The sequence below is a fragment of the Arabidopsis lyrata genome (assembly GCF_000004255.2).
Source record: "Arabidopsis lyrata subsp. lyrata unplaced genomic scaffold ARALYscaffold_1, whole genome shotgun sequence".
Classification (NCBI taxonomy): Eukaryota; Viridiplantae; Streptophyta; class Magnoliopsida; order Brassicales; family Brassicaceae; genus Arabidopsis; species Arabidopsis lyrata.
Window position 1 is genome coordinate 4281878 of NW_003302555.1, and position 24430 is coordinate 4306307.

A 24430-nucleotide genomic window follows, 5' to 3' on the forward strand; every position below is an offset into this window, starting at 1 on the left:
GCAGTTTTTCAATAACGTATTATCTACGTTTTCTTTTAATTCGCGGTTTCTTTTTAAAACTTACAGACTATCAACAATTTTTTAAACTTATAGATTACCTCGATTTTTCAATAACGTATTATCTACGTTTGCTTTTTATAACGAATAATCCATGTTGTACATAAAGATAAATTAATTGATGTTTCAAAAGTGATTTTAAATAGAAAAATACATATATTTTTTGGTAAAAAGGATTTCAGATAGACAGCACTACACTAATGTCTAAACATTTTCAAAAATACTATACATGAAACATTTTTTATTTATTAAAAGATTATCTCCCAAATTGTCTCTAATTTTTACTGTTAGCATTGCGTCATAAAGTTACAATATAGAATAAATAGTGGGATCATGTTTTAGTCTCTCACACCACCATCCATCATCACTAATAAGCTTCTTCTGCTCAAAGTTGGTTGAGCCAACTCCTTCCGTTTTCTTCTTCCTCAAGACAAACCAGCTCTTGCAATGAAAAAGCAGTCGAAGGAGAACGCTCTCGCTCTTCAGCAGGAGAATCTCGACCTTGAGAACCCTGAACCTTCTCGATCCTCCGGTGGTCGGAGCTGTTCCTCTGCTTTCTCTCGTCTCGTTGGTTTCCGATGTCTCATCGTTTTGGTCCTAAGCTGTGCGATTCTTCTCTCTGCGATCTTCTGGCTGTTTCCGCGTCGATCGGTGTCTGAATTCAAAGCTGATGGGACAGTTAAACTCAATGGTAAGCGTCTTCCAACAGAAGTTTTAAACTTTTTGAGGATACATGTTGTATGATCTCTCAGTAACTTACTAGGGTTCTTGAATATTCTGGAGTAAAGAATCACTGTTTTGGCAAAGATTATACAGAAATTAAGAGAACCCTTTTTGATTAGTTGCAGATTTTTTAGTTTACTATCCTTGAGTTTTGTTTTGATTTATAGTTGTTGCTTAAAGGTGGAGACTTTAAGTCTACAAATTCAGTGAGGCACTTCTCATTTTTTATGCAAGTTCTCATGACTTCCTTTATTGTTCGGATTTAGTTCTAAGATCTTGTATGATACACTATATCTCAATGATCCTAGTTCTTAATGACTGAAATTTTCTTCTTATTTCCCTTAAACCAGCTTCAGTACAAGCTTCCTTTAGACTTAAAAAACCAGTTTCTGAAGTTGTTTCCCATAAAGGAAAACTAGAGCATGATATCCTTCGGAGCATAGGTCTTTCGAACAGCAGCAAGGTATAAATTTTCTCGAAAACTTATGCAATGTAGTGTTTGTAAGTTGTACTTTGTGAGCTCTAATATCCATCTACTGTTGAACAGGTGACTATACTGTCTCTGAATCAATCAGGTGCATCAAACTACACAGATGTGGAGTTTGCAGTTCTTCCTGTCCCTCCTGACCATGAAATAAGCAATCACTCGTTAAGCTTACTGCGATCATCTTTTGTTAAGCTGTTTGCTAAAAGATCGAAGCTGAAACTCACCACAAAAGGTTTCGGGAAGCCAACTTCTTTTCAGGTTTTGAAATTTCCTGGGGGAATAACTGTAGATCCACTGGAGCCTATCCCTGCCTCTGGACTAGCAATGGTTCTGTTTACCGGTACTATCAAAATTTCGATATCTAAGGTACAAGATAGAGTGGATCAGCTAAATGGTCAACTTGAGCATATGTTGAGTTTGGGGCTATATGAGAGTATTCATTTCCAATTCACAAATAAACAAGGATCTACCATATCACCACCGGTAACTCTTCAGGTTTGTGTTGCTTTCACCATGAGAAGACATCTTCAGCAGAGATTGGACCATTTTGCTCAGATCATTCAAACATCCCGTGCTAAAAATCTCGGTCTAGACGAGGCAGTTTTTGGAGAAGTCAAGAATATAACTTTCTCAACATACCCGGATGGCAAAGTTCTTGATTCTGATTTGGAATTGGCACCAGCGCCAAATCCTTGATTCTGATATGAAGCTTCTTACCAAACTTGACATGGCAGTTTATCTTTACCTATTTTAGGTACCTAATAATTCTTTTAGCAAGGACGTGTTATTAATGTCTCTTGTCTAATATATTAGAGATCGGTGACTAGTAGATAGCACCATCTCACTTCTAAGTAATTTCTGGCAGAATCTAGTTAGCTTTAGAACTAATTGTCTCATCGAGTTTGTATGAAACAAAGTTCTTTATTCTAATGAGATGCAGCTTGAGTTTACATATTTGCATATTGAGTTTATATAGCCTCCCTATAGTTTGTCACAAATGGAATATCGCCATTTTCTTTTAATCGGTTTAGCTCTTCCTCTAGCATCTTAATTACTTCATCTTTCTCTGCAAGAGTCTCTAGCAATGTTCTATTCTCTTTACTAAGAGCTTGAAACTGGCTGATGATTCCATCTATCTTTACTTCAATGGCTTCATCACTAAGCTCAAACGCAGTCTCTACAACCCTCAGAACCCGCCACAAGCTTACCACCACGATGAACCCGGTTCCTTTCTTCTCAAGAAGCACCTGGAGAATCAGAGCTACAATCGCAAGTGCACCATCCATTACACAACCAGGTTGTATGAAGAACGATTTACCCATAGCAACAGCCAGAGCCATGGATTTAACAGCGAGAATGCTCAGAATCGCGGTTCCTCCCCAACGGAACCATTCAATCTCGGTTTCATTTTTCTTGACTGATGTGCAGGAGAGCAGAGAAGAAGATAATTCGAGGGACGTTAAGATGATGTCGAGAGAGAGCAAGAAGATGGTGAAAAGGTGAACTTGGTATGACTCTAGGAACTCTAATAAAGTGATTCTCCATTTTTGTTTGATGGAGATGAGTTCTTCTTGTTGTTGTTTTGGAGAGAAGATGCAGAGTTGCCTCCATTTCCGTCGTCTGCACCAACTCTTGATCAGGTTTTGGATGGAGAATTCGACATTATTAACTGTTCCGGTATTGGTGGTGTTCATCGAAAGATGAAGAAAAGCTTTGGAGGTTGTTGGTAAATGGGTGATATGAGCTTTAAAGGAAGGCAACCATTTTTAATGGGTTTAGGAAATTAGTTTTTATTTGGAAAGATGACTTGAAAGGCAAGTAAGCCTTGAGATATGATGCAAGGCTTTAATTATTTAAGGACGAAGATAAATAAGCCGAGTTTTCTGTTGGTAATTAGTTAGAGAGAAGCTTGAGATATGATATAAATTATGTGAAGTTACCATTTCCACTATCCCATTGACAAAACTTTAAGAGAAAAAAACTACTAATTTCAAAATATCTTTAAGAAATTTGCTAGTGACCGTAATATTGGTTGGGAAAACTCATACACTAGGCTATTATTACAAGACCATTCCTTCGATGACGCCAATAAATAATGCAGAGAGACATTTTTAGATCTCTCTTTTGCTGATTGCTAAAGTGTGAGACATTTTTTCAGAGATTTGAATCCATGGCGGCTGCAAGTGGAGTGCGTAGGATCAAGCTAGGAAGCCAAGGTCTTCAAGTGTCAGCGCAAGGTCTTGGTTGTATGGGACTTTCCATCTTAGATGGAACCACTAAGCTAGACGCAGATCTAGTTGCTCTCATTCACCATGCCATTAACTCCGGCATCACGCTCCTCGACACCTCTGACATTTACGGTCCCGAGACCAACGAGTTGCTCCTTGGCCAGGTTCGAATTCTAGATATCCTATGTTTGTTCATACTCTATACATTTTGAAATTGTTTGGTTATGTGAATGTAATAAGGCTTTGAGAGATGGGATGAGGGAGAAAGTGGAATTGGCAACCAAATTTGGGATTCTCTTTAGAGATGAGAAATTGGGTTACAGGGGAGATCCTGCCTATGTGAGAGCTGCGTGTGAAGCCAGCTTAAAGGCGTTTAGGAGTTAGCTGCATCGATCTCTATTACCAGCATAGGATCGATACCACTGTCCCCATTGAAGTCACTGTAAGCTTCTTCTGGCCAATCTTTCTTCTTTCTTGAATCCCTGAGCTGATTGTTATGTCCTGTCATTTCAAAGATTGGAGAACTAAAGAAGCTAGTTGAAGAGGGTAAGATAAAGTACATTGGTTTGTCCGAAGCCTCTGCCTCAACTATAAGGCGAGCCCATGCTGTTCACCCGCTAACAGCCGTGCAGTTGGAATGGTCTTTGTGGTCGAGAGACGTTGAAGAAGACATCATTCCTACTTGCAGGTGCAGAATCTTCAGCAACATTTCTCTTTCTTGATAGAATTATGCTATGCTCATCTTGTAATGACCATTCTTTGCTTTGCTTTACATTCTCCAGGGAACTCGGGATTGGAATTGTAGCTTATAGTCCTCTGGGACGGGGCTTCTTTGCTGCAGGACCAAAGTTCATTGAGAATATGGACAATGGTGACTACAGAAAGGCAAGTCCGCAATTATATGAATGTTCAGTCTCTTTTAAGCACTTTCAAGACAAGACCCGAGTATCAATCATCTCAGTATGTTGTTGCTTTATTCCAGGGTTTACCGAGATTCCAGCAAGAGAACCTAGACCACAACAAGATTCTCTATGAGAAGGTCAATGCAATGGCAGAGAAGAAAAGCTGTACTCCTGCACAATTAGCTTTGGCATGGGTTCATCACCAAGGAAATGATGTCTGCCCAATCCCAGGAACCTCCAAGATCAAAAACCTTAATCAGAACATAGGAGCTTTATCTGTGAAACTCACTATCGAAGAGATGGCCGAGCTTGACGCCATGGGACATCCGGATTCTGTGAAAGGGGAAAGCTCACCCACCTATATAGTTACCTACAAGAATTCCGAAACTCCACCATTGTCTTCTTGGACTTCATAAACCAGCTGTTATAGTACTCTGCCATCGTGCTGAGCTATGTCTGAACTTCTATCCATTGTAGTCTTTAAGCTACATTATTGTTTGTCTGTTTCTGTCTTAAAAGTAATAAAGCTTTTTAAAGTAAATCTCTTATTAGGACTGAAGATTCTGCGAACATTATAACAATGAATTGAGAAAGGTGACAAGACGTATATACAATGATTTGTGTCACATCACGACTTAAACCATGAAAATGAAGTATAAGAACCTAGAGGATGATAAATTATTACCTTAACTAGAAGTTGTATTACACATAACCGGCCTCTGAAGACAACTCAAAAGAACTGTCAGTATACTAATTTAAGCCTCAACAAGAAGATTACAGCAAAAAGCTTTTCACTTCCATCAACCTATGCCGTCTTCTACAAATTGCAAGGAATCCTATGTTCGATTTACGGCCAAAGCATTTTGTGCGTATCAAAGACTTTTACCTTGGCTTTAGAAGGAGTGTAGTTCATTCTTATCAGTCAAATTTCCCGAGAGCACAAGGATTTTACCAAAACTGATTATTGAATCTTGTGTTCTGAAGCGGTGTCTGCAGTTGATAAACATTGCCATGTCATTCACGGAAACATTGCCACGTACCAGGTTCTTGTACTATTTACTTTAGCATCGGTCAAAATCCCATCAAATTCTCGGCTCTTGCTTCAGGTGGATGCTTGGTGGAATGTTGTACGATATTGGCTGCGAGACAGGGAAACAATTCACTAAACATCAAGCATGGCCATCTTCCAAGAGAAATGCTCAAGATATCAATAAACAAAAAAACATTAACGGTTTCTGTGTTCATAATTATATCTTTATGTTTCACTTTTAGGGTCAAAGAGTGCTAATTATTTGATGTCACATGGAGAACTTTTCAGGACTAGCTATTTTGACAAATATAGCAAAATCTATTTACCTGTGTTGTACTCGACAATAAATTGCTTGCAAGATCATCATTAATTGAAACTGGTAGAGCCGGCATTCGACTCATGATACCAGGCATCTCCTTCATGCTGCAGACGACACTAGGAATTTAGCAATTGACGCTTTAATTATAGAAATGAAAAGAAGACAGATGAGAATTCTCAATTGTGAAAAGTGAATTAGTATTAGATCCACATACTCAGTCAGAATGGCGCTGATATTGTTTCTTGCCTGATAAAAGAGACTGATGTTATCCTGCAGCTGTATGCACTAAGTTAGGATATCTATGTGCCAATTTAGTTGCAAAAGGAAACAGTATCAAATTCTTAACTAAAGAATATCTGAGCATGTGGGAAATCTGATATAAAATGTTTGATCAAACATTTAAGACAGTTTCAGTCTGTCAATCTTTTCGCATATCTAGCCACAAAGGATTGCAAGTATAAAATTACCTTGCACGCAGAGAGGTTGAAAGAAATCTGACTAAAAGCTTGAGCATTTTGCTGTAGAAGATCCATTACTGCGTCACTTAAACCTGCGAAGAGTTCAACAAAGGTACCTAGCTGACAATTTGATTTTGTTTATTTTTAAGATCACACAACCCAGAAGAAGAGCAAAGAATTAAAAGAGCACTAGACCTTCAAAAGGCATGCGTGTACTGTGGCACGTATTGTTCATGACATATAAAGCATTTTGTTGTGGCACATTGGATAGCATGTTCAGTTCTGGGGATGTATCCACCACCTTACCATGAAGAAGCATGGTCTTTAGAACCAAGTTCAAAAGCATATTGATATACAGAAGTTCATAAGACCCAGGAAGGAGAATTTGCATGATATGAAACACACACACTAACCCTTTATCAAGTGTCATAACAATCACTATAATACCCTATATATATCATTATAAAGATGCCCACAAGCTCAGATACTCATGTTAAAAGTAGTATATGCTAATACTTCTGCATAGTTGGATCCAAATCATTTGCTGCTCATCAGTCATTGAAAAATCGATCACAAACTTTACTGATTGTCTAGTCATGTACAGAAAATACCGAAAGTAGTCTTTTTTTCTTTAGTCAAGAACTAACAAATTATGTTCTCATGAAAAATCCACCATACAAGTAAATTAGCCAATTACAGTTGAAGATCTTCGTTGAAATACTACAGTTAGCACAGATTTGCACGAATAAAAGTCACATCTATGGGAAAATCCCTTTTAACCCAAAAGGTGAATGAGGCCATCTACCTCCATCGACTTATTAACTGGTAAATACGATACAAGAAAGGTTCAGGTGGGCAAGCATACCTTCCTATTGCTAAGGTTCTTAGCGGCATTATTATCTTCTCTTTTCCTCCGTTTTCTCTGTGAAAATAGATGCCCGACTTAGCCAAGAGAAACGTAAAGATCATGATAGATATTTAGTGAAAGATAAAATGAAGGCAAACAAGCACTAATGAAAAGAAAAAGGAAGAAATTTGGAACTTCATGTTTGATTACATCATATATCTGATTGAAAACTCAAGTCAATTATGACAGGACAGAGATACGAAGGAGTTGGAAATATGATGATAATAAAGCAATATACTTCATTAATTCATTTCGTTCCACATTATTTATTATGCAAACAAAAAACAATTAACATTATGATGTATGTAACTCATGCTGCGAGCAATATAATCATTTAAAAAAAATCCATAAATTTTTAGTAACTTCTAATCAAAGATAACACGCCAATATAATTTTCTTAAACTCCAAAAAGTATAGGGATCAGTTTCAGCCCTCACCCATAAAAGTAAAATCTTCTATGTCAGGATAACTACAGAAATAATTAAGAAAAAGCTTTAGGCTTATTTCCTTTTCCAACAATTCCCTCCACAATCATGGACTCGAAAGCTAATATAAAGACTAATCTAGCGTCAGCAATACTTGTCATTATCTCTTTTTGCTCGTCCTTTACCAGTGTTTAGACAATCTTTACGACATGGCAGTGACTTTTCATCAATAAAACCTCTAGCTTTTTTGTAGGACTTTATCTTTATCACAAAGCACACACGCAAGGTTACATCATCATGCTGATTCCCTCATATTTAACATATCCATTTAACAGTGACAGAAATATCCCTCAAGATAACTACTTCCATAACAGCCACATACAACTTGAAAAGGAATGCTAGAAACAGCTAATTAATTCTCTAGCAGAAGAAATATCCTTGAGAGAAGTCTAGAGTGGTAATTTTTCTTATCATCTAAGGAAAAGCACATGAACAACAAGACGTATGGACACAAGCTCAATGAAGCTTAACCAAAACGAAGACAACATTACGAACTTACCGTCATCCATCTACACCTCAATGCTACATCCCTTACAGTTTTATCCGGTAGAGTTGCAGCGATCTTTACATACTTTGAAATTTTGGGTTCATCTTTTAATCTACAAACGGAAGAAAACAAACAAAGATGTCATGCATGCAAACAAATAACCTCAGCTAGTTTCCCTAGAAAGTCGATGTATGAGAAATAACTTAACCTGAACTTACTAATGGTCCCAGTCCCAGAAAACAATGTCATGGAACACACAAAGGCGATACTTTTATAATTAGAAGGAACATACTTTAATAGTCCACCATTGAGAATATAATGTGCCCACTACTGGCATGTTATAAAACAATTCCCGATTTCAACTTTATGGTATTGTTATTGTAAAAATATAATCGTAGTTTGAAAAGCTACGAATGAACAAAGACACATTGGCATATTAAAAAAATAACAAATGGAAATATCCTAATACGTAGCAGAAACGAAGATACATACTTTGCAAGGCCGTTCTCCAACACATACTGTTCCTCAACGGACCAATCCATAACCAAAGCAGCTTCTTGTTTGACTCCTGCAGCTACCGAACCCGAAGAATCCACAGCTGGGTGAAACCCGGAAGTAGTGTTTATCCCATTGACACCGTAATTGGTAGGGAATACAAGACCGGAGGTGCTAGTACTTGGCAAGCAGTGATTATCCATTGGAATCATTCGTGGAGATTTGATAATTGAAGCTGATTTGAGCTACGAGGGTGTCCCAAAGTTATCAAATTTAGGGTTTTAGCAAATCCAGAAACAAATAAAATCCGGGGAAAAAACAGCGTAAGAGGAGAAACCCACCTCAGATTTGGCATCAACGAAGAAGGTAGAGGGAAGCTCTAGTCAGCGGCAGTGATGTCGTAATTAGAGATGTAACCGACAAGAGAGAACGCAAGCAAACACCTCCGAGATGCTCCGGCGAGCAGTAGAAATTATAAAGGATGTATGTGATGAGCAAAGAAGATCGATCAGAGAGTGGCAGCTAATTGAGAACTCCAATGGGAGAAAATCGAGAGAGAGAGAGAGAGAGAGAAAGAAAGAGAGTGTGTTTGTTTACTAGTAATTGGCTGTTGTTTGTTTCTTGCAGAACCACTTTGTTGTATTCATACGCCTTTGCTTTTTTATTTTTTATTTGCCTCCGTTTCCTTTTTTTCATAATTTTTTTGTAATAGCAAATTAAAATTCTACTGTTGATTTTTTATTTATTAACAATTTAATCACATTCACTTGAGTATAGTTTTAGATTTCTAGATAAATAAAAAACCAATGAGCTTTATTAGCTTTAGAGTTTAAAGATATCTAGGCATCAATATGTAGATATCAATCTAGATTTGGATGGAGATCTTGGCATATTATGAGTATCGGTTAAAATTTTAGATTCATTTTCTGATTGTAACTAAACATAAAAAAAAAAGTGAACTTTTCTTCTATTAGTATAATGGTGGGCGTCAGAGTGACCCATGACATCTGAGTGGGCATTACATATATACATAATAGTTTTTTTTTTTACCTAAATATTCACTTAACACTATTAAACATTCGTTGTTAATACTAATCAAAACCCACTTGTTGGGTTTCGAACTCACACATTGTGGTTAGAATGTTAAGCCAAAATAATAGAGAACATTATAAGTTAAGTATCACAAACAATAAGGCTTTTTGTATTTATACATTGTTTTTTTCCTTCTAATAAGGTCAATTGCTCCTTAAGAAGTCTTTATGATGACAAAGAATCTACCAATGAAGCCTAAAGCTTGCACCTTGCATTAGCGGGTGAGCAAAATATGCCCCAACCGTTAACGCAGTGATTGCAAGATATGGCAACCGAACAAATTCTTTGTAGTAATCCTCAGGCAAAACTTGCCGCCCTTCGAAAATCGCAGCAAATGGAATCACACTTGTTCTCTTCTTGATGCTTTCAAAAGCCTCTCCGTATCTTTTAGCTAATCTCCTGTCTCCATTCCACGCCCCAAACAAATGGTGTGCAATCAAACCGAGAGAAGCCGATGCAGCTACTGTGTTTCCGATCCAGAGAGTGTGTGCTAAACACCAAACAATTTGTCCAACCATCTGGAGAAGATAAGACACAAAATGAGCAGAACTCAAGTCTCATGAACATAGCCAGTAGAATAAATCTCGGTTTTTGAAGATGAAGAGTGAAAGAGAACAAACCAAAACTGAAGCTATTAAATCTAATTTTCTACATATCCATCAAGTTTTTTTCAAACATATGATGAAGCAATTGGATTAGAATGTAGAGATCAAAAGCAATTGGATTAGAATAGAGATTAAAAGCAATATCAGGTAAAGTAATCAAGCATTGATGTAATAAACACAGCAGAATGAGGATATTCGATTGTGCTGATGTAATGGGTATATTAAGGCAATGGCCAATACCTGCACATGAGTGATTCTAATGATTGGGGTCTCATTAACACAGCCACTATTAAACCTCGGTTCATAAAAATCCAATCTTTATGTATATTTTCAAGTTTTTGAAACACAAATATGAAGCAAACCATCCTCATACGTAGGCATACAGTACTAGGGAAATGTTCAATACCTGAGGATGTCGAGTGATTCTCATGATGCCGGTCTCCCAGAGATGCATCTTCGGTTTGTCAACAGCTGCTACCTCCAGAAGATTGAAGGTTGAAGGATATAGAAAGAAGAAGGATACAAAATTAGCGACCCAAATAGCTTCATGGATTCCAGGAACACCCTGAAGCTGCCATAACTGTGAGCCATCGTATCTATGGTTTATAAAGTAAACCTGAAAGAAGAACAAGGCATTGCATATACCATAAGAGAACTCAAACAGGTCTTCATTTCACCGATTAGGAGAAAATTTGCAGAGTTAGAAGAGAGTACTCACAATGGTGCTCATAGCTAAAGGAAGAGAGATTCCAGCAAACAAAACACGAAATGCTCGTTCACCTATGAGTTTCTCTCCTATATCCCTGAGACTAGCTAAACCACTATGTACAATTGCAAATATAAGGATAAGCATTAACATAGCAACCTGCAAAACAAGTGGTTTTAACAATCAAATAACTCTCGATGATTTTGCCTTCTTGGAAATTGAAATTGGTTCAGTTACTGTTATCATACCTCCGGTGAGCCGGAGATGTTAGAGACGGTGTCGATGAATGATTTTCCGAAACCGGTGGAATTATCGATCCAAACAACATTGAGGATGAAGAGAACAACTCCAAGGACAACACCGAAATAAACCCAGGAAACAAGCTTCTGTTTCCCTAATTCAAAAGCAGCAGAATCTTCGCCGATCAGTAGAGTAGGACTCTCGGCGTCAGAGGCGATTGGTTGGTCTTCCCGGAGAGTGCTATGAACGAGAATTTTCCGAATTATCGGTGACGAAGAAGAAAGCAAGTTAGTCGAGCTTCCGAGACGAGGATGAGCTGGGATACGCCGGATTAAGGTGATGTTAGGGCGGCGAGGAGAGGGAGGAAGAAGAAGAAGCGAAGGTGGGCTCGAGAGAAGGAGATGATAAACCGCCATTGTTCTTGTTGGTAAAAAATCTTTCGAAGAAGAAATAATAAACGATGTCGTTTTTTTTTTTTTTTTTTTTTTTTCGCCAACGATGTCGTTTTAAATGCGCTTCTTGCTGTGAATTCTCTGGAATTTCTTTTTTCTTCTATAAGTCACATTTAGTGATGGTTACTGGTTAGTGATCATTTTCTGAATTTTGTTTTCCCTAAATTACCTTTTCCTTGCAGAAAAAAGAAAACAATTCCACTGACATTTCATACTAGTGGAATTTCATAAAAAAAATTCCAACAAGTCTTCTAATTGCACCCAAAAAAACCAAAAAAAAAAATTGTATTTACAACAAATTTTGCATCCATAGCGCACGTCTATCAGACTTGACTTCCAGCGAACCTTGCTTTGTACTGTTGCACTTCTTCATCTTTCTGTGATCATATGATCAATTCACAAGTTATAATTCAAATGCTACATATGGCATTATAACATACTACAATCCTAAAAATTAGAGAGAGAGAGAGAGAGAGCTATGTACCAGTTCCTTGAACAATGGTTGAGGAGTGCCTATCCTGTGGCTTGGAGGCAGAATCTCCCAAGGTCTACTTGCTTGTAATACCTCTGCTCTCTCGTCGGAGAGTGAAAAATGTGGAGGCAAATTTAGCTGTTTGAATACCTACAGAATTGCAAGAGACAGCACTAATCACACGCTTGGCATTCTACTAAAACTATATAGAGTCAATGTTTCCGAGACAACTACCTCATGAGAAAAAGATGGCATGAAAGGTTCTAACAATCGTGCAAGAAGGTGTACTAAACCAGCAGCACTTCTTACAACAATTGCACAGGAAGGTTTATCTTCCTTGTAAAGTTTCCAAAATTCGCTGGTCTACAGGGACAAAGTTGGTTAGATTGAACAGCCAATAAATTTAGTTTATCTAGTTTGTTAATGAGAATAGAATTACCTGCAAGTATGCGTTCCCTTCACCCGAAATGAGCATAGCAGTTTTCAGCCCCTGCTTGAGCTTAACCTGCATTAAATGAACAAAAGCATTTATTAAGAAAATAAGAAACCACGCACTGAAACTAAGATATAAGCCCATACTAGACCAAAGTTCATATAATATCCCTCACCTTTTCCATGGCTTCAACATACTCCTCCACCAATTTCCCAACCTTTTCACTTAGTGACATCGTTAGTTGATGAGATTCAGCACCAGGAGCATCAGGAATGATAGACCCATAACCTTCACATCAGTTATAGTAAGGCAGGAGAAACATCAGAGACAGAAGCCTTGGCCCAGTTGTCAAAAAAGTATCTGTTAAATTTGGAAAGACATAACCAACCTATATTTTCTGGCTTTGCTATAAAACTCACAACTCGATTAACAAAATTGCCTAGGTTTTTCAACAACTCGTCATTCAGTTTTGCTTGCAAATCTTCCCATTCAAACGATGTGTCAGATACCTAGATGGCCAATCCCCAGAATCAATCAGTGTTGGTGCATCAACACACTTATATAAGCCTATGATGAATGAAGAAAAAACGTTTCAGTTTTGTTGCAGTAATCAGTTAGTTACTTACCTCAGGCCTGTTGATCAGCAAGTAGTATCTCCATACTTCTACAGGGATATTTGTATCTTTTACATCATTACCAAACAATCCAACACCTTTACTCTTGGAGAACTTTCCTGAAAACCCAAACAAACACATGTCCTTGTTTTCAATAAATGACAGAGAAAGCAAAGCAAACAATAATAATTTAATGGTGAAACATCAACTGACCGCCTTGGTATGTCAAATATTCAGTCACACTGACTGTCTTCATCAATGTCCAATTTTCCCCAGTTCCAAGCTGGGTAGAAGGAAACATCACCTGCATACCAACAAATTTGGCAGTTGAAACAGTCAGATTTACAAAGATTCATAAACATTTCTTAGGGAGACCAGGAGGTAGCTTCAGAAAAGACAAGAACCAAACAGACTTTTGCAGTGAAAACAAGATGAAGAAAGAGGAAATAACTAAAACCATTGGAACAAGTTATTGGTGGTAAAGTGTTATATGTACTCACAGTGTGAAATGGCACATTGTCTTTCCCCATAAACTGATAAAGCTCAGCATTCTTAGGATTCTTCCACCACTGCTCCCATTCAGATGTGTAGCATGACGTTATTGAGACGTATCCAATAGGAGCATCAAACCAAACGTAGAAGACTTTATCCTTATATTTCTCATGTGGGACTGGAACTCCCCACTTTAAATCCCTTGTAATGCATCTCTGTTGAAGCCCTTCCCTAATCCATGCATTTGTCGTTTGAACAGCATTTCTACTCCAAGATCCACGAACAGATGTCCCATTAATATACGCTTCCAACTGAGCCTTCAGCTTCGGAAGGTCAATAAATAGGTGGTCTGTGTCGCGAATTTCGGGTGTGGTTTGACAGACCTGTTTGAGAGATATAAAACATAAGTACTCACAACAATTACCTGCACATTTATAGGAAAGCCAAATCAACAAATCATAGCTCACCTTGCACCTCGGAGCAATGAGTTCAGTAGGATTCAGGAGCTTTCCACAGCTTTCGCACTGATCTCCACGAGCAGAGTCATAGTTACATAGTGGACAGGAACCCTCAACAAGCCGGTCAGCTAAGAACTTGTTGCATGTATCGCAGTAAAGCTGAAGACACAATGTGACACAAAGACTTGAGACTTAAAACCCTTTCTACTAAAGAAGAAAATATAGATGATCTTGGGATCAAATAAGGCTAATAGGCATAATTTGAGTAAAAGCATTCACCTGCTGTATAGTGTTCTCTGAAATCAACTTGTTTTCCCACAATTTGTTGAAAATTTCTTGGCACACTTGTGTATGTTGTGGAGTTGAAGTTCGGCCAAACTGGTCAAAACTAATATCAAACCAGTCATAAACTTCTTTATGAATGGCATGGTACCTAAATGCACAAAAAAGAAAGAAACATGGTAAGTCCACTGAGTAAGATTCAGAATTCGTATCATGATACAAATCAGCACATAAACCTACACATTGCAAATCCAGTGATTAAAAATAGGAAAACAAGAGGCATTACTTGTCACAGATTTCTCTTGGGGTGCGATTCTCCTCAAGAGCTTTGGTCTCAGTAGCAGTCCCATATTCATCAGTCCCACATATATATATGGCATTATAGCCACGGAGACGACAGTATCTAGCATACACATCAGCGCTTAGAACACCTGTACACACACACACACAAAACATTGCATAAACCCAGCACGAAACCTGAAAATAGTCATCCTCACAGGCACAACAAATAAGAAAACCATAATATCGACAAGTGTAAAGAGAAGAAGAAGGATTCAATTACATCCAATGATGTTTCCGAGATGAGGGACGTTGTTGACGTAAGGCAGAGCACTTGTGATTAGTATATTTCTTTTGCCAGAGATCGGCAACTTGGGATCATCATCATCCATCGCGAAACAACAAGAGCACAAGCTAATTATGTTTTTCTTGCAGACTCCGAAACAATTGAGAAAGTTGGAGACGAAACTTGGGGTCGATCCTGCCGTCTTCCATCGCGAAACAACAAGAGCACAAGCTAATTAGGTTTTTTTTTTTTCTTCAAAGACTCTGGAAACAATTGAGAAAGATGAAGAGGGAATTATTTGAAATCGGTAGTGTCTATAATATAGGTGGTTTCCTAAATCCTTTGTTTATTAGGATTGTTAATTGCCGTGCCGGTTCATTACTCCTAATTAATCACACCATCTTAATTCGCTCTAACCAAACTTGGTCCTGCTTAGATCTTTTCCCCCTTTTGTTGCTAGGGAAACAGAGGTCCGATATCAGATAAAGCTTTCAAAATTTCAATAATTTTTCATTGTGCATAAGACTTAATGTCTTTAATATAGTTTGTGATTTCAATTACTTCACAACAAAAAATTAAAATCATCCCAGAAAAAACAAATATAGGATCCGTTCTACCACCAAATCTTTCACTTTCTTGACTCAAAAACAAAAACTTGGGTAGTCTTGCTATCAGTTTTCGTGCAATGCTTTGGTCAGGTAAAGCCTGCTGAAGTTCTGGCCAGCCACTCTGCATAGCAACAGGTAGACTTCATTGTAAGTATCTTTCAAAGCTCGAAAATGGTGAAACGGTTATAAAGGAGTTAACACGAGAACATACCCATTGATTTGGCCACAGAAGTTTGAGACTTGGTTTGTGATGAGGAAACTCTCTAGCCTTGATGGTTCAGGGATCGCCTTAAAAATTGGGTTTGAAGGATCCTCTTCGGGCAAAGGCTCCTCTCCAGCTGATTTCCGAGCCATGTTCTCCGTCCTATAAACCAAACCTCTTTGTTAGTTGGAAGATCATCAAGACAAGTAAAAGCTGAAGACAAATGTTATATAGGGCATTCACAACTCTTGTAAGTAAATTTGTATCCCCTTCCAAGATAACAAGGGAGTGAAACAAACCAAACCAGAACTAGAACAAAAAGGTTCTGCTAGAAATATAAACCTACCTTCTCTTCTGGAGCCAGGCTTGCTGTTGTGCTTGCTGACGAGACAGGTTCCGGTAGTAATACTGGAACTGGAAAAATAAATTAAGATTTCACATTAATATCGGTTGACTTCTGATGATGAGAATTGAACAAAAGAGCAGAATAAACCACACCTTCTGCTGCTCCATAGATAAATCATCCATGCATTTAATCAAAAACTCCATATTGTTCTCAAGGAAAGGAGTTGTTGATGAGTGTAGACGATCATAATCGCCCTAGAAAGGAGAAAATAAAAGTATTAAGAGTCAAAATCTGAAATACTGACAGCAAGCGAGAATCACTATCCAGATACTAGTATTGTACCTGTGAGACAGGTGTATCTGTCTCCAGTTCGGTCATAAAGGCACTGACAAGTGCAGAATTTGAAACCTTGATCTGTAAAAAGAAAGCAATCGACAATGAAACCAAAAAATTAGGTCGGAGGAACAAATAATTAGGTAACCCAGTTAAAGATTTGCTGGCAAGACTTCAACATCGAAGAGAGCTAGAGACTTACAGGTATTTCCTCAAAAATATCCATCCAGGAGAAATTTTTCTCTCTCAACCTGACAAAGATAGTGTTTAAAACATTACAACTATCCTATATGGCTCATAAAACCTAGATTTTTTATGGATCAAGATACATACTTCTCGCCAGTAAAGTTTCCGCCTCGGTACAACTCCATAAAGGAATCTGAAAGCTTCAAAGCCTTCAAAGCTAGGACGCCTAGGTCAGCTTTAGAGGGATCATATATGATGCACACACACCTCTTAATATTCTCCTGTAGATGCAGAAGAAATAATTTCTTAAAGTTCATATCTTGATTTTGCAAGGGATTTGTAGCAGATTTGCGGACAAAAGTCTACACATATATTTGCACGATCCAGTTTACACTTTACAATCAACTTTCACACTAGAATAGATGCCAATATACCTATTGTACAATAGAGTAGCCATGCTATACATAGAAATTTCCAGCATAACATATGAATAGATCAAATCTAGAATGTTATAATCACATGGTACTATGGTAGACATGATCTTGAAAAGTACCTGGTAATTCATGAAGGTCTCAATCAGTTCCACAGTCTGATACGAACCAAGAACTGTAGATTGATACCTGAACAAAGAATAGGCAGATCTTAAATACATTCACACAAGAATATTTAACAAGTGAACTCAGAATGATGACATTAAAAAACCTACCAGCCAACAGTGTTGTTGTCAACATTAACCTCCCTCAGACATCTCATCATCTCAAGCTGATAATTCGCACCATCAGCTTCGATTTCTTCATCATCATCCCTGACCTGTGCTCGATTAAGATACAGGTAGCAATAAGTCACACAGGTACATTGATCAGAAATCAGCTTTAAAGTTCTTACAATGCGAGTAAACTCTTAAACTTACCGGGAAAGGAAAACAATTGGTAACTTCAAGGACGCTACCAACATCAAGTCCAAGAAGCTGTCCTGTGACAAGGGTCGGTGCAAACTCCTTGCAATGTTTGATCATCTTTAGCACAGCCTATCACATAAACAAACAAATGCTCAGTATCACAACTTCAAACCAAATGACAAGGGCTAATGAAATAGCGAGACCAATCACACCATATCAAACACCAAAGGTAAGCAGGAAACGAGGAGAAACCCTAAAAATCCTAAAATCAGAGAACAGTATAAAACGTTACCAGTCCTTCGATCTGAACAACTCTAAGCGGAGGAGCCACCGCCTCATCCTTCGATATCGCCTGCAAAAACGACCTAGCCACTGCAGAAACAAACCACGGAAGAAACTCAGCCCGAAATATACAGAAATCGTCAAAACATAGAAGCGAAAATTTTGAGAGAGCGTAAATTCTATGTGCAAGTGAAGAACGGAGAGAAAAATTGTACTGACTGGTTGCCATTAAAATAGTCTCCGGAGATAGTGCAAGCTTCCTAGGTAAATGAATTTGATTCTCCGCCGTGAAACCCTAACGAGGTGATATTTCTATCTGCCGGCGGCGGAGTTGAGTAAGAGAAAGAGCCTTTATGTGTTTGATAGGGCTTCTTCTCGTGGATTCGCAGATTTTTTCTTTTTTTTTCTCCAATTTGGGTGTAGAGAGAGGAGAAAAAAAAAAACGTTTCGGAATTAAAGTTGGAAACTAAAATTGCAAAAGAGCCCTCAAACTTGAGATTTTTGTAGAATGAACCCTAAATGTTTTCAGAGCTACAATAAGGATGGACCCAGCCCATGGACCTATAAATGCTATTCTTTTGTAAAAGGCCAGGACCATAATATTCCTCAAAATATTGAACATTTAATTTAATACCATTACACTAACCAACTAGTCAAAACTTCGAAAAAAACAAACAGTCCTCATGGAGTCAACAAGAATCCAAAACTTTTAGAATTTTCCCTCCAAAAGAAGACTAATTCAAAGTCTAATCTTTAAATAACCAACTTTAAAAGTCTCTAAGACATGGTCACGTCATAAGTCCGTAAGATAATCAACAATGTCCTAAACATACGGCAAAATTGTAGAGAATGACTAGTGTAAAATGTAAATCAGAAATAAATTGAACGTAAATCAAATATGAATAAACGTATTAAATGTACTATAGTTTATTTACTCGAAAGTCGGAAAGCTTCATGATTCATTGAAGGTCAAAGAAGTCAACAATAATATTGATGCCAATTAAATGACTGCAGTCTCTTTGCGGGGTTGGTGTTTGGACTGGTGGACCGCTGGTTAATAATTAACTCACCCTTTACGTGAACTCAATTCTCACCTCTTCTTCACGCTTAAGCTAAGCAATCCTAATTAAATAACATCCTCGATTTTAGTTATAATAAAGATTGAATACCAACCATGAATGTTAACACATCTTAAATTTCTTCCCAAACAAAAATCCAACCATCTACATCCTCATCGTAAAAACATGAGGTCCATATTAAAATACACTTTTATATTATAAAATCATGTGAAGAGTGAAGACTCAACAAGAAAAAGAGGTAGGAAAAGAAAGCAGCTCAATAATTGGTAGAGAGGGCAAAGAGGAACCAGAGACACCAATTGAATAAAATTGAAAAACAATGTCTCTCTTTACTTAAAATAAATCATCTCTAAAATTAAATATACCCATCACCATATTTCTTCTGCACCATACCACACTTCACCATAAAATCTGTATATAAATTTTCTCAGCAGCAGTAACTACCTTGGCCCCAAAACCTATCTGTCTCTGCATCTTGGCAAAGTAATAGCAACCATAACAATAACGACAAAAAAATACGTGAATTATTTTCTCTTTTATTTCCTTCCTTCGTCTCTCCTTCATAAAACCATTATTTTATACTATAATACTACTATATTCATGAATGCATTGAAGAAGGCACAGTGAGAAAAAAAAAAAAAAAAAGGTTTTTCAGGCATGGCTTCACGTGATGACATCTTCCTCGACCAAAAACTTCGAGAAAAGATACTCAGAAAGTGAGTGTAAGAGAGAGAGAGAGAGAGAGAGAGACAATGCCGGAAATTTTTAAAGCTTCTTCTTCTCTTCTTCATGCTCACTACCAGACGATTTTCATCCGCCATTAAAGAGCAGAGCTCTCACTTTCTTCTTCTTCTTTTTTGACCTTTCCTTTTTTGCTTCGATCGAGATGCTTTAGCATAATGGGGCAGATCTGGAAAGTGACTTAATAATGGAAAGTGATGGCTTTGAGGAGATTCATGGGATGCTTTTTATGGAAACTCGATTTCGAACTGTATCAATCATTTCTTTATGAGCTGAGGAAAAAGAGCCACTCTTTTCGATTTGATTGAATCATTCATTTCATCGAACAATGGCTTCTTCTTCTTCTTCTTCAATTACGTTTTTAGTAGTCTTTGCATTTACAGTATTCTTCTGTTTGGTTTCTCCGGCGAGATCTAGCGACGTCGAAGCTTTACTAAGCTTGAAATCCTCAATCGATCCATCTAATTCGATTTCATGGCGAGGAACAGATCTCTGCAACTGGCAAGGTGTTAGAGAATGTATGAACGGAAGAGTCTCCAAGCTTGTTCTTGAGTTTTTGAATCTCACTGGCTCACTCGACCAGAGGAGTTTAAACCAATTGGATCAACTTAGGGTTCTTAGTTTCAAAGCTAACTCTCTCTCCGGTTCAATCCCTAATCTCTCCGGTTTGGTTAATCTGAAATCGGTTTTTCTCAACGATAACAACTTCTCCGGCGAGTTCCCGGAGTCTCTCACGTCTCTTCACCGATTGAAAACCATTTTCCTCTCCGGTAACAGATTGTCCGGTCGAATCCCTAGCTCGTTGCTCCGTCTCTCTCGTCTTTACACGCTCAATGTTCAGGACAATTTCTTCACTGGTTCAATCCCTCCTCTTAACCAGACGAGTCTCAGATACTTCAATGTATCCAACAATCAGCTCTCTGGTCAAATTCCACCGACACGAGCTCTGAAGCAGTTTGATGAGTCATCGTTTACCGGAAATGTCGCTCTTTGCGGCGATCAGATTCATAGTCCATGCGGAATCTCACCTGCGCCGTCTGCGAAACCAACGCCTATACCTAAGTCTAAGAAGAGCAAAGCGAAGCTAATCGGAATTATCGCCGGAAGCGTCGCCGGTGGAGTACTAATCCTTATCTTGCTGTTGACGTTGCTTATCGTCTGCTGGCGACGGAAGCGGCGGAGTCAAGCATCGAGGGAAGATAGAAAAGGTAAAGGAATAGTTGAAGCAGAAGGAGCAACAACTGCAGAGACAGAGAGAGACATTGAGAGGAAAGACAGAGGTTTCTCATGGGAAAGAGGCGAAGAGGGAGCAGTGGGAACTCTGGTTTTCCTTGGAACCAGTGATTCAGGCGAGACGGTGGTGAGATACACCATGGAAGATCTGCTTAAAGCTTCGGCAGAGACACTGGGAAGAGGAACGTTAGGGAGTACTTACAAGGCTGTGATGGAGTCTGGTTTCATCGTCACTGTGAAGAGGCTCAAGAACGCTAGGTATCCTCGCATGGAGGAATTCAAGAGACATGTTGAGATCCTTGGACAGCTCAAACACCCAAATCTGGTGCCTCTCAGAGCCTATTTCCAAGCCAAAGAAGAACGCTTGCTTGTCTACGATTACTTCCCCAATGGCAGTCTCTTCACTCTTATTCACGGTATGTACCTTAGCTTCCGTCAAGATTCTTGTTTTATTGCAATGCAGAGATTTGATGGTTTGGATATAAACTTGGATACATTCGCCAGCCTTCATTGTTTTTTGTGTGTACACATCTGTTTGTAGGAACTAGGGCTTCTGGAAGTGGGAAGCCTCTTCACTGGACGTCATGCCTGAAAATAGCTGAGGACTTGGCCTCAGCTCTGCTCTACATTCATCAGAATCCTGGCCTAACTCATGGGAACTTGAAATCGTCCAATGTCTTGTTAGGTCCTGATTTTGAGTCCTGCCTCACAGATTACGGGCTCAGCACTCTCCATGACCCTGACTCGGCTGAAGAAACAAGCGCAGTCTCTCTCTTTTACAAAGCTCCAGAGTGCAGAGACCCAAGGAAAGCCTCTACACAGCCTGCTGATGTCTATAGCTTTGGGGTCCTTCTTCTTGAGCTTCTAACAGGTAGAACACCATTCCAGGACCTTGTTCAAGAATATGGGTCAGATATCTCAAGATGGGTGCGTGCAGTGAGAGAGGAAGAGACTGAATCAGGCGAGGAGCCGACTTCTTCAGGCAACGAAGCATCTGAGGAGAAACTTCAGGCACTTCTAAGTATTGCAACGGTTTGTGTGACCATTCAACCCGAAAACCGGCCTGTGATGAGAGAGGTGTTGAAGATGGTGAGGGATGCAAGGGCTGAAGCACCATTCTCGTCTAACAGTAGTGAACATTCGCCCGGGAGATGGTCGGATACCGTTCAGAGCTTGCCAAGGGATGATCAAGTGAGCATCTAGAGAAATTGGCTGGGCCTTCTTCATTGCTTTCCTAGAATGACACGTGTGATTCTTGAAGTAGGGTTCATAGTGTAAAGCTTCTTTTTATTTTGTAACGCCATTTTGATTCATCGACGTTGTAGGACTTGCATAAGATCTGCTGAATTGGTAAAATTTGAGGTGCTGGTACTGAGTTAACTGAAGAACAGAAGAATCTTTTTTCATTCTTACCCTTTTTTTAAGTAACACGACATTCAATAATAGCATCTAGCCCCATGTGTAATACAACTTTAAAAAGGAAAGGAAATCAAGTTGAGTATAGGAACAAGCCTAACTTGATATTGACATGGCAAGTAACTAAGTTGCATTGCTCCTTCATATTGTGCTCCAACTATTAGAAATCAAAGGAATTGATAAAAAGAACGCAAAAACAACAAAGTGAAAGTGTGAAACAAGCAGGTGCTCTTCTGTTAGTAGCCTTTGTTTCCTCGTATCCTGGCTCTCATGTCTACCTAGAGAAAACACAATTCGACATCCAATGAGTCCAAGAGACTGTAATCTATTGCAACATCAATTCAAGAATCAATATTTTATGCTTCACAATTTTTCCTCTCAAAGTTGAATGTAACACTCTCTAAGTGTTCACAAGCATGCTTAATCTTATTTTTCGGCAGATATGGTTCCTATCTTTTATAAATCATGGATGATTCCAAAATTACATTATCACAATGGGTTTAATGAAAAAAATGAGGCTTTTCAAGTGGTGAAAGCAAAACATACCTGTCCTCTTTTACAGTTGAAGTATGTTTCTCTTAGGCCAATACACTCACTTGGTATACATGGGCTCTTTTCACCTGCGCAGTCCCTAATTGACCGTTTCTCGCCCTACAACACATTCAGAAATAAAAATGAAGTGAACTGGTAATTAGTTAACAGGTTAAAAAAAAAAAAAAAACAGTCTCTACATAAGTTGAGACATTTTATGTTATATTTACCTTGACGCAGGTCGATTCACTGAGACATTTGACAAGCTCTTCAGCAAGACCCTTACAAGACTTCGCCATTTCAACTGTTCCTATGCAAAACCAGCCAATATATCAGAGCATGTTTCTAACAAATGAGTTTTCAGGATATTGTGATGAACCGCAGAGCCTCAAAGATCTACTGTAACACTCAAACAAATTCAAACAAAACTAGTCCGCAAATCCCGCCAAAGTAAATCAGAGCATGTTCTTAACAAATGAGCTTTCAAGGTAATGCAATGCTTCACCGCAGAGCCTCAAGGGCGTTTTCTGAAGAAAAATGAGCTCTAGTATAAAACTCAACAACTACACAAAATCTGAAAATCCCTCCAAACAAACCAAGAACTGCACACGTGTGTAACTATGAATGATTTCACTTACTAGAAATCACAATTAGCAAGCATCGAACTCAAAACAACAAATTGCAGTTGAGCTTCACAACAGAAGAAAGCTTAGTTTTTGCCTAATGGGATCAATCCAAAAGTCCCGTTTCAATCTAAGAATCTCAAACTTATGAAGAATCCTTGGAAAAAAAAACACCCAGAAAACACCGAAACTCATCCGATTTCTCCAAAAGAAAATATTTCTCTTTCAATCACAGATTATAAAGAAAACAATCTGATTGCTCTGTTCTGTATTTCGCCAACTCATTTTTGCCTCAAAAGAGTATGATCAAGAGCCTAATGGAAGAAACAATTACAGAGAAATACAACACAGAGGATCTGAAGAAAGAAGATTGAAGGTAACCGACTTACCGGCGACGGAGAGTAAGAAACGGATCAATGTCGACGGAGACCCGAAAGAAAGAGGTTTTTCCAATCCAAAGGGTTTGGTTTTCTTCAATTTGTCCTTGCTGAATACCGGTCGCTCTCTCTGCGCATCGGTCAACTCAATTTTGGTTCGGTTTAGCATAATTAACCGAGTTAAAACCGATATAATTTGGTTTGATCGGATTCTTAATTCAAATTCGGGTTTAAACAAAATTATGTTTCAGCTCTTTTCCGGTATAATCAAGTAGGGTCAGGAGCATTATTTTACCAATCGTTTTTATTTGTCGTTTTCTTTTTTTTTCTGTCTTGTTTGTACGCATTTTACATTCATCTAAAATGTGATATGATTCTCTCTATAAACGATTTGGTTCTAATCATCGGATAAATTAATTTATAAATAATTGACGCAGACATCTCTTCATCGTTAAGTACATGGAGATCATCGAGGAGATGGTGCAGGTGAAGGTGAAGGTGCAGGCGCAGACGCAGACGGTATTCGAAGGTGTCTACAAGGCAGCTCACTTTCCTTCTTGAATAGAAGTCCAATATGAGTTCCACA

At 38.4% G+C, this 24430-nt stretch overlaps 9 protein-coding genes across 13 annotated transcripts; 3 read left to right on the forward strand and 6 right to left on the reverse strand.

Moving 5' to 3' along the window:
* The first annotated feature begins 109 nt into the window (after nt 1–109).
* On the forward strand, nt 110–2215 carry LOC9328662. The gene is made up of 3 exons (XM_002889791.2): nt 110–748; nt 1131–1243; nt 1328–2215. Exons 1-3 carry the CDS (start codon nt 505–507, stop codon nt 1961–1963), a joined length of 993 nt encoding a protein of 330 aa, XP_002889837.1. The 5' UTR covers nt 110–504; the 3' UTR covers nt 1964–2215.
* Nucleotides 2216–2220: 5 nt separating this feature from the next.
* LOC9325902 lies at nt 2221–3358 on the reverse strand. The gene has a single exon (XM_002892554.2). The coding sequence runs from the start codon at nt 2959–2961 to the stop codon at nt 2236–2238; it is 726 nt and encodes a 241-aa protein (XP_002892600.2). The 5' UTR covers nt 2962–3358; the 3' UTR covers nt 2221–2235.
* Nucleotide 3359: 1 nt separating this feature from the next.
* On the forward strand, nt 3360–5051 carry LOC9328663 (probable aldo-keto reductase 1). The gene is given in 6 exon segments (XM_021014129.1): nt 3360–3659; nt 3736–3864; nt 3866–3937; nt 4011–4183; nt 4278–4380; nt 4478–5051. Coding segments are annotated over 6 exon segments (1035 nt in total). The 5' UTR covers nt 3360–3437; the 3' UTR covers nt 4814–5051.
* On the reverse strand, nt 4959–9208 carry LOC9325903. Of its 2 annotated transcripts, none has more exons than XM_021014130.1 (9): nt 8920–9208; nt 8576–8823; nt 8096–8195; nt 7070–7126; nt 6400–6505; nt 6214–6296; nt 5961–6016; nt 5754–5850; nt 4959–5536 (listed from the first exon to the last, which is right to left on the reverse strand). In XM_021014130.1, exons 2-9 carry the CDS (start codon nt 8788–8790, stop codon nt 5480–5482), a joined length of 771 nt encoding a protein of 256 aa, XP_020869789.1. In that variant the 5' UTR covers nt 8791–8823; nt 8920–9208; the 3' UTR covers nt 4959–5479. The 2 variants fall into 2 exon arrangements, with proteins under 2 accessions (XP_020869789.1, XP_020869790.1); XM_021014131.1 differs by having other exon boundaries at nt 5961–6022; nt 8920–9207.
* Nucleotides 9209–9721: 513 nt separating this feature from the next.
* On the reverse strand, nt 9722–11687 carry LOC9328664 (15-cis-zeta-carotene isomerase, chloroplastic). Its single transcript, XM_021014128.1, has 4 exons — nt 11230–11687; nt 10994–11140; nt 10682–10891; nt 9722–10188 (listed from the first exon to the last, which is right to left on the reverse strand). The coding sequence occupies exons 1-4, from the start codon at nt 11635–11637 to the stop codon at nt 9853–9855; spliced, it is 1101 nt and encodes a 366-aa protein (XP_020869787.1). The 5' UTR covers nt 11638–11687; the 3' UTR covers nt 9722–9852.
* A 170-nt stretch (nt 11688–11857) lies between these two features.
* Nucleotides 11858–15395, reverse strand: LOC9328665 (methionine--tRNA ligase, cytoplasmic). Its single transcript, XM_002892557.2, has 13 exons — nt 14987–15395; nt 14711–14855; nt 14422–14575; nt 14152–14301; nt 13693–14067; nt 13406–13496; nt 13205–13311; nt 12967–13087; nt 12754–12866; nt 12585–12650; nt 12380–12508; nt 12158–12295; nt 11858–12050 (listed from the first exon to the last, which is right to left on the reverse strand). The coding sequence occupies exons 1-13, from the start codon at nt 15093–15095 to the stop codon at nt 11997–11999; spliced, it is 1752 nt and encodes a 583-aa protein (XP_002892603.1). The 5' UTR covers nt 15096–15395; the 3' UTR covers nt 11858–11996.
* Nucleotides 15396–15467: 72 nt separating this feature from the next.
* On the reverse strand, nt 15468–18412 carry LOC9328666 (eukaryotic translation initiation factor 3 subunit H). The gene is made up of 12 exons (XM_002892558.2): nt 18064–18412; nt 17855–17934; nt 17575–17691; nt 17371–17474; nt 17218–17284; nt 16812–16945; nt 16681–16729; nt 16488–16559; nt 16298–16399; nt 16146–16213; nt 15809–15961; nt 15468–15718 (listed from the first exon to the last, which is right to left on the reverse strand). The coding sequence occupies exons 1-12, from the start codon at nt 18071–18073 to the stop codon at nt 15661–15663; spliced, it is 1014 nt and encodes a 337-aa protein (XP_002892604.1). The 5' UTR covers nt 18074–18412; the 3' UTR covers nt 15468–15660.
* A 768-nt stretch (nt 18413–19180) lies between these two features.
* On the forward strand, nt 19181–22307 carry LOC9328667 (inactive leucine-rich repeat receptor-like serine/threonine-protein kinase At1g60630). The gene is made up of 2 exons (XM_021014132.1): nt 19181–21313; nt 21439–22307. Exons 1-2 carry the CDS (start codon nt 19993–19995, stop codon nt 22098–22100), a joined length of 1983 nt encoding a protein of 660 aa, XP_020869791.1. The 5' UTR covers nt 19181–19992; the 3' UTR covers nt 22101–22307.
* LOC9325904 (cytochrome c oxidase assembly factor 5) lies at nt 22296–24061 on the reverse strand. 4 transcript variants are annotated; one of them, XM_021014135.1, is made up of 4 exons: nt 23857–24061; nt 23075–23148; nt 22860–22964; nt 22296–22591 (listed from the first exon to the last, which is right to left on the reverse strand). In XM_021014135.1, exons 1-4 carry the CDS (start codon nt 24011–24013, stop codon nt 22550–22552), a joined length of 378 nt encoding a protein of 125 aa, XP_020869794.1. In that variant the 5' UTR covers nt 24014–24061; the 3' UTR covers nt 22296–22549. The 4 variants fall into 4 exon arrangements, with proteins under 4 accessions (XP_020869794.1, XP_020869796.1, XP_020869793.1 ...); XM_021014137.1 differs by having other exon boundaries at nt 22296–22587; nt 23857–23965; XM_021014134.1 differs by having other exon boundaries at nt 23075–23154; nt 23857–23953.
* Nucleotides 24062–24430: the final 369 nt, after the last annotated feature.

Excerpts from the sequence above, each read along its gene's own strand:
- LOC9328662 (XM_002889791.2), top strand. The coding sequence starts at position 505 with ATGAAAAAGCAGTCGAAGGAGAACGCTCTCGCTCTTCAGCAGGAGAAT. Across the intron at positions 749-1,130 it reads TGGGACAGTTAAACTCAATG|CTTCAGTACAAGCTTCCTTT; the intron begins GTAAGCGTCTTC and ends CCCTTAAACCAG. Across the intron at positions 1,244-1,327 it reads GTCTTTCGAACAGCAGCAAG|GTGACTATACTGTCTCTGAA; the intron begins GTATAAATTTTC and ends ACTGTTGAACAG.
- LOC9328667 (XM_021014132.1), top strand. The coding sequence starts at position 19,993 with ATGGCTTCTTCTTCTTCTTCTTCAATTACGTTTTTAGTAGTCTTTGCA. Across the intron at positions 21,314-21,438 it reads TCTCTTCACTCTTATTCACG|GAACTAGGGCTTCTGGAAGT; the intron begins GTATGTACCTTA and ends ATCTGTTTGTAG.
- LOC9325904 (XM_021014135.1), bottom strand. The coding sequence starts at position 24,013 with ATGCTAAACCGAACCAAAATTGAGTTGACCGATGCGCAGAGAGAGCGA. Across the intron at positions 23,149-23,856 it reads TTTCTTACTCTCCGTCGCCG|TTGAAATGGCGAAGTCTTGT; the intron begins GTAAGTCGGTTA and ends GCATAGGAACAG. Across the intron at positions 22,965-23,074 it reads GTGAATCGACCTGCGTCAAG|GGCGAGAAACGGTCAATTAG; the intron begins GTAAATATAACA and ends AATGTGTTGTAG.
- LOC9328666 (XM_002892558.2), bottom strand. Across the intron at positions 16,730-16,811 it reads GGAAACTTTACTGGCGAGAA|GTTGAGAGAGAAAAATTTCT; the intron begins GTATGTATCTTG and ends TATCTTTGTCAG. Across the intron at positions 16,560-16,680 it reads ATATTTTTGAGGAAATACCT|ATCAAGGTTTCAAATTCTGC; the intron begins GTAAGTCTCTAG and ends TTCTTTTTACAG.
- LOC9328664 (XM_021014128.1), bottom strand. The coding sequence starts at position 11,637 with ATGGCGGTTTATCATCTCCTTCTCTCGAGCCCACCTTCGCTTCTTCTT. Across the intron at positions 11,141-11,229 it reads ACATCTCCGGCTCACCGGAG|GTTGCTATGTTAATGCTTAT; the intron begins GTATGATAACAG and ends CTTGTTTTGCAG. Across the intron at positions 10,189-10,681 it reads GAATCACTCGACATCCTCAG|ATGGTTGGACAAATTGTTTG; the intron begins GTATTGAACATT and ends TATCTTCTCCAG.
- LOC9325903 (XM_021014131.1), bottom strand. The coding sequence starts at position 8,790 with ATGATTCCAATGGATAATCACTGCTTGCCAAGTACTAGCACCTCCGGT. Across the intron at positions 7,127-8,095 it reads TGAGGTGTAGATGGATGACG|AGAAAACGGAGGAAAAGAGA; the intron begins GTAAGTTCGTAA and ends CTATTTTCACAG. Across the intron at positions 6,506-7,069 it reads AGAACCTTAGCAATAGGAAG|GTGGTGGATACATCCCCAGA; the intron begins GTATGCTTGCCC and ends CTTCATGGTAAG.
- LOC9325902 (XM_002892554.2), bottom strand. The coding sequence starts at position 2,961 with ATGAACACCACCAATACCGGAACAGTTAATAATGTCGAATTCTCCATC.
- LOC9328665 (XM_002892557.2), bottom strand. The coding sequence starts at position 15,095 with ATGGATGATGATGATCCCAAGTTGCCGATCTCTGGCAAAAGAAATATA. Across the intron at positions 14,576-14,710 it reads CCAAGAGAAATCTGTGACAA|GTACCATGCCATTCATAAAG; the intron begins GTAATGCCTCTT and ends TTGTGCATTTAG. Across the intron at positions 12,296-12,379 it reads TGCCATCTTTTTCTCATGAG|GTATTCAAACAGCTAAATTT; the intron begins GTAGTTGTCTCG and ends GCAATTCTGTAG.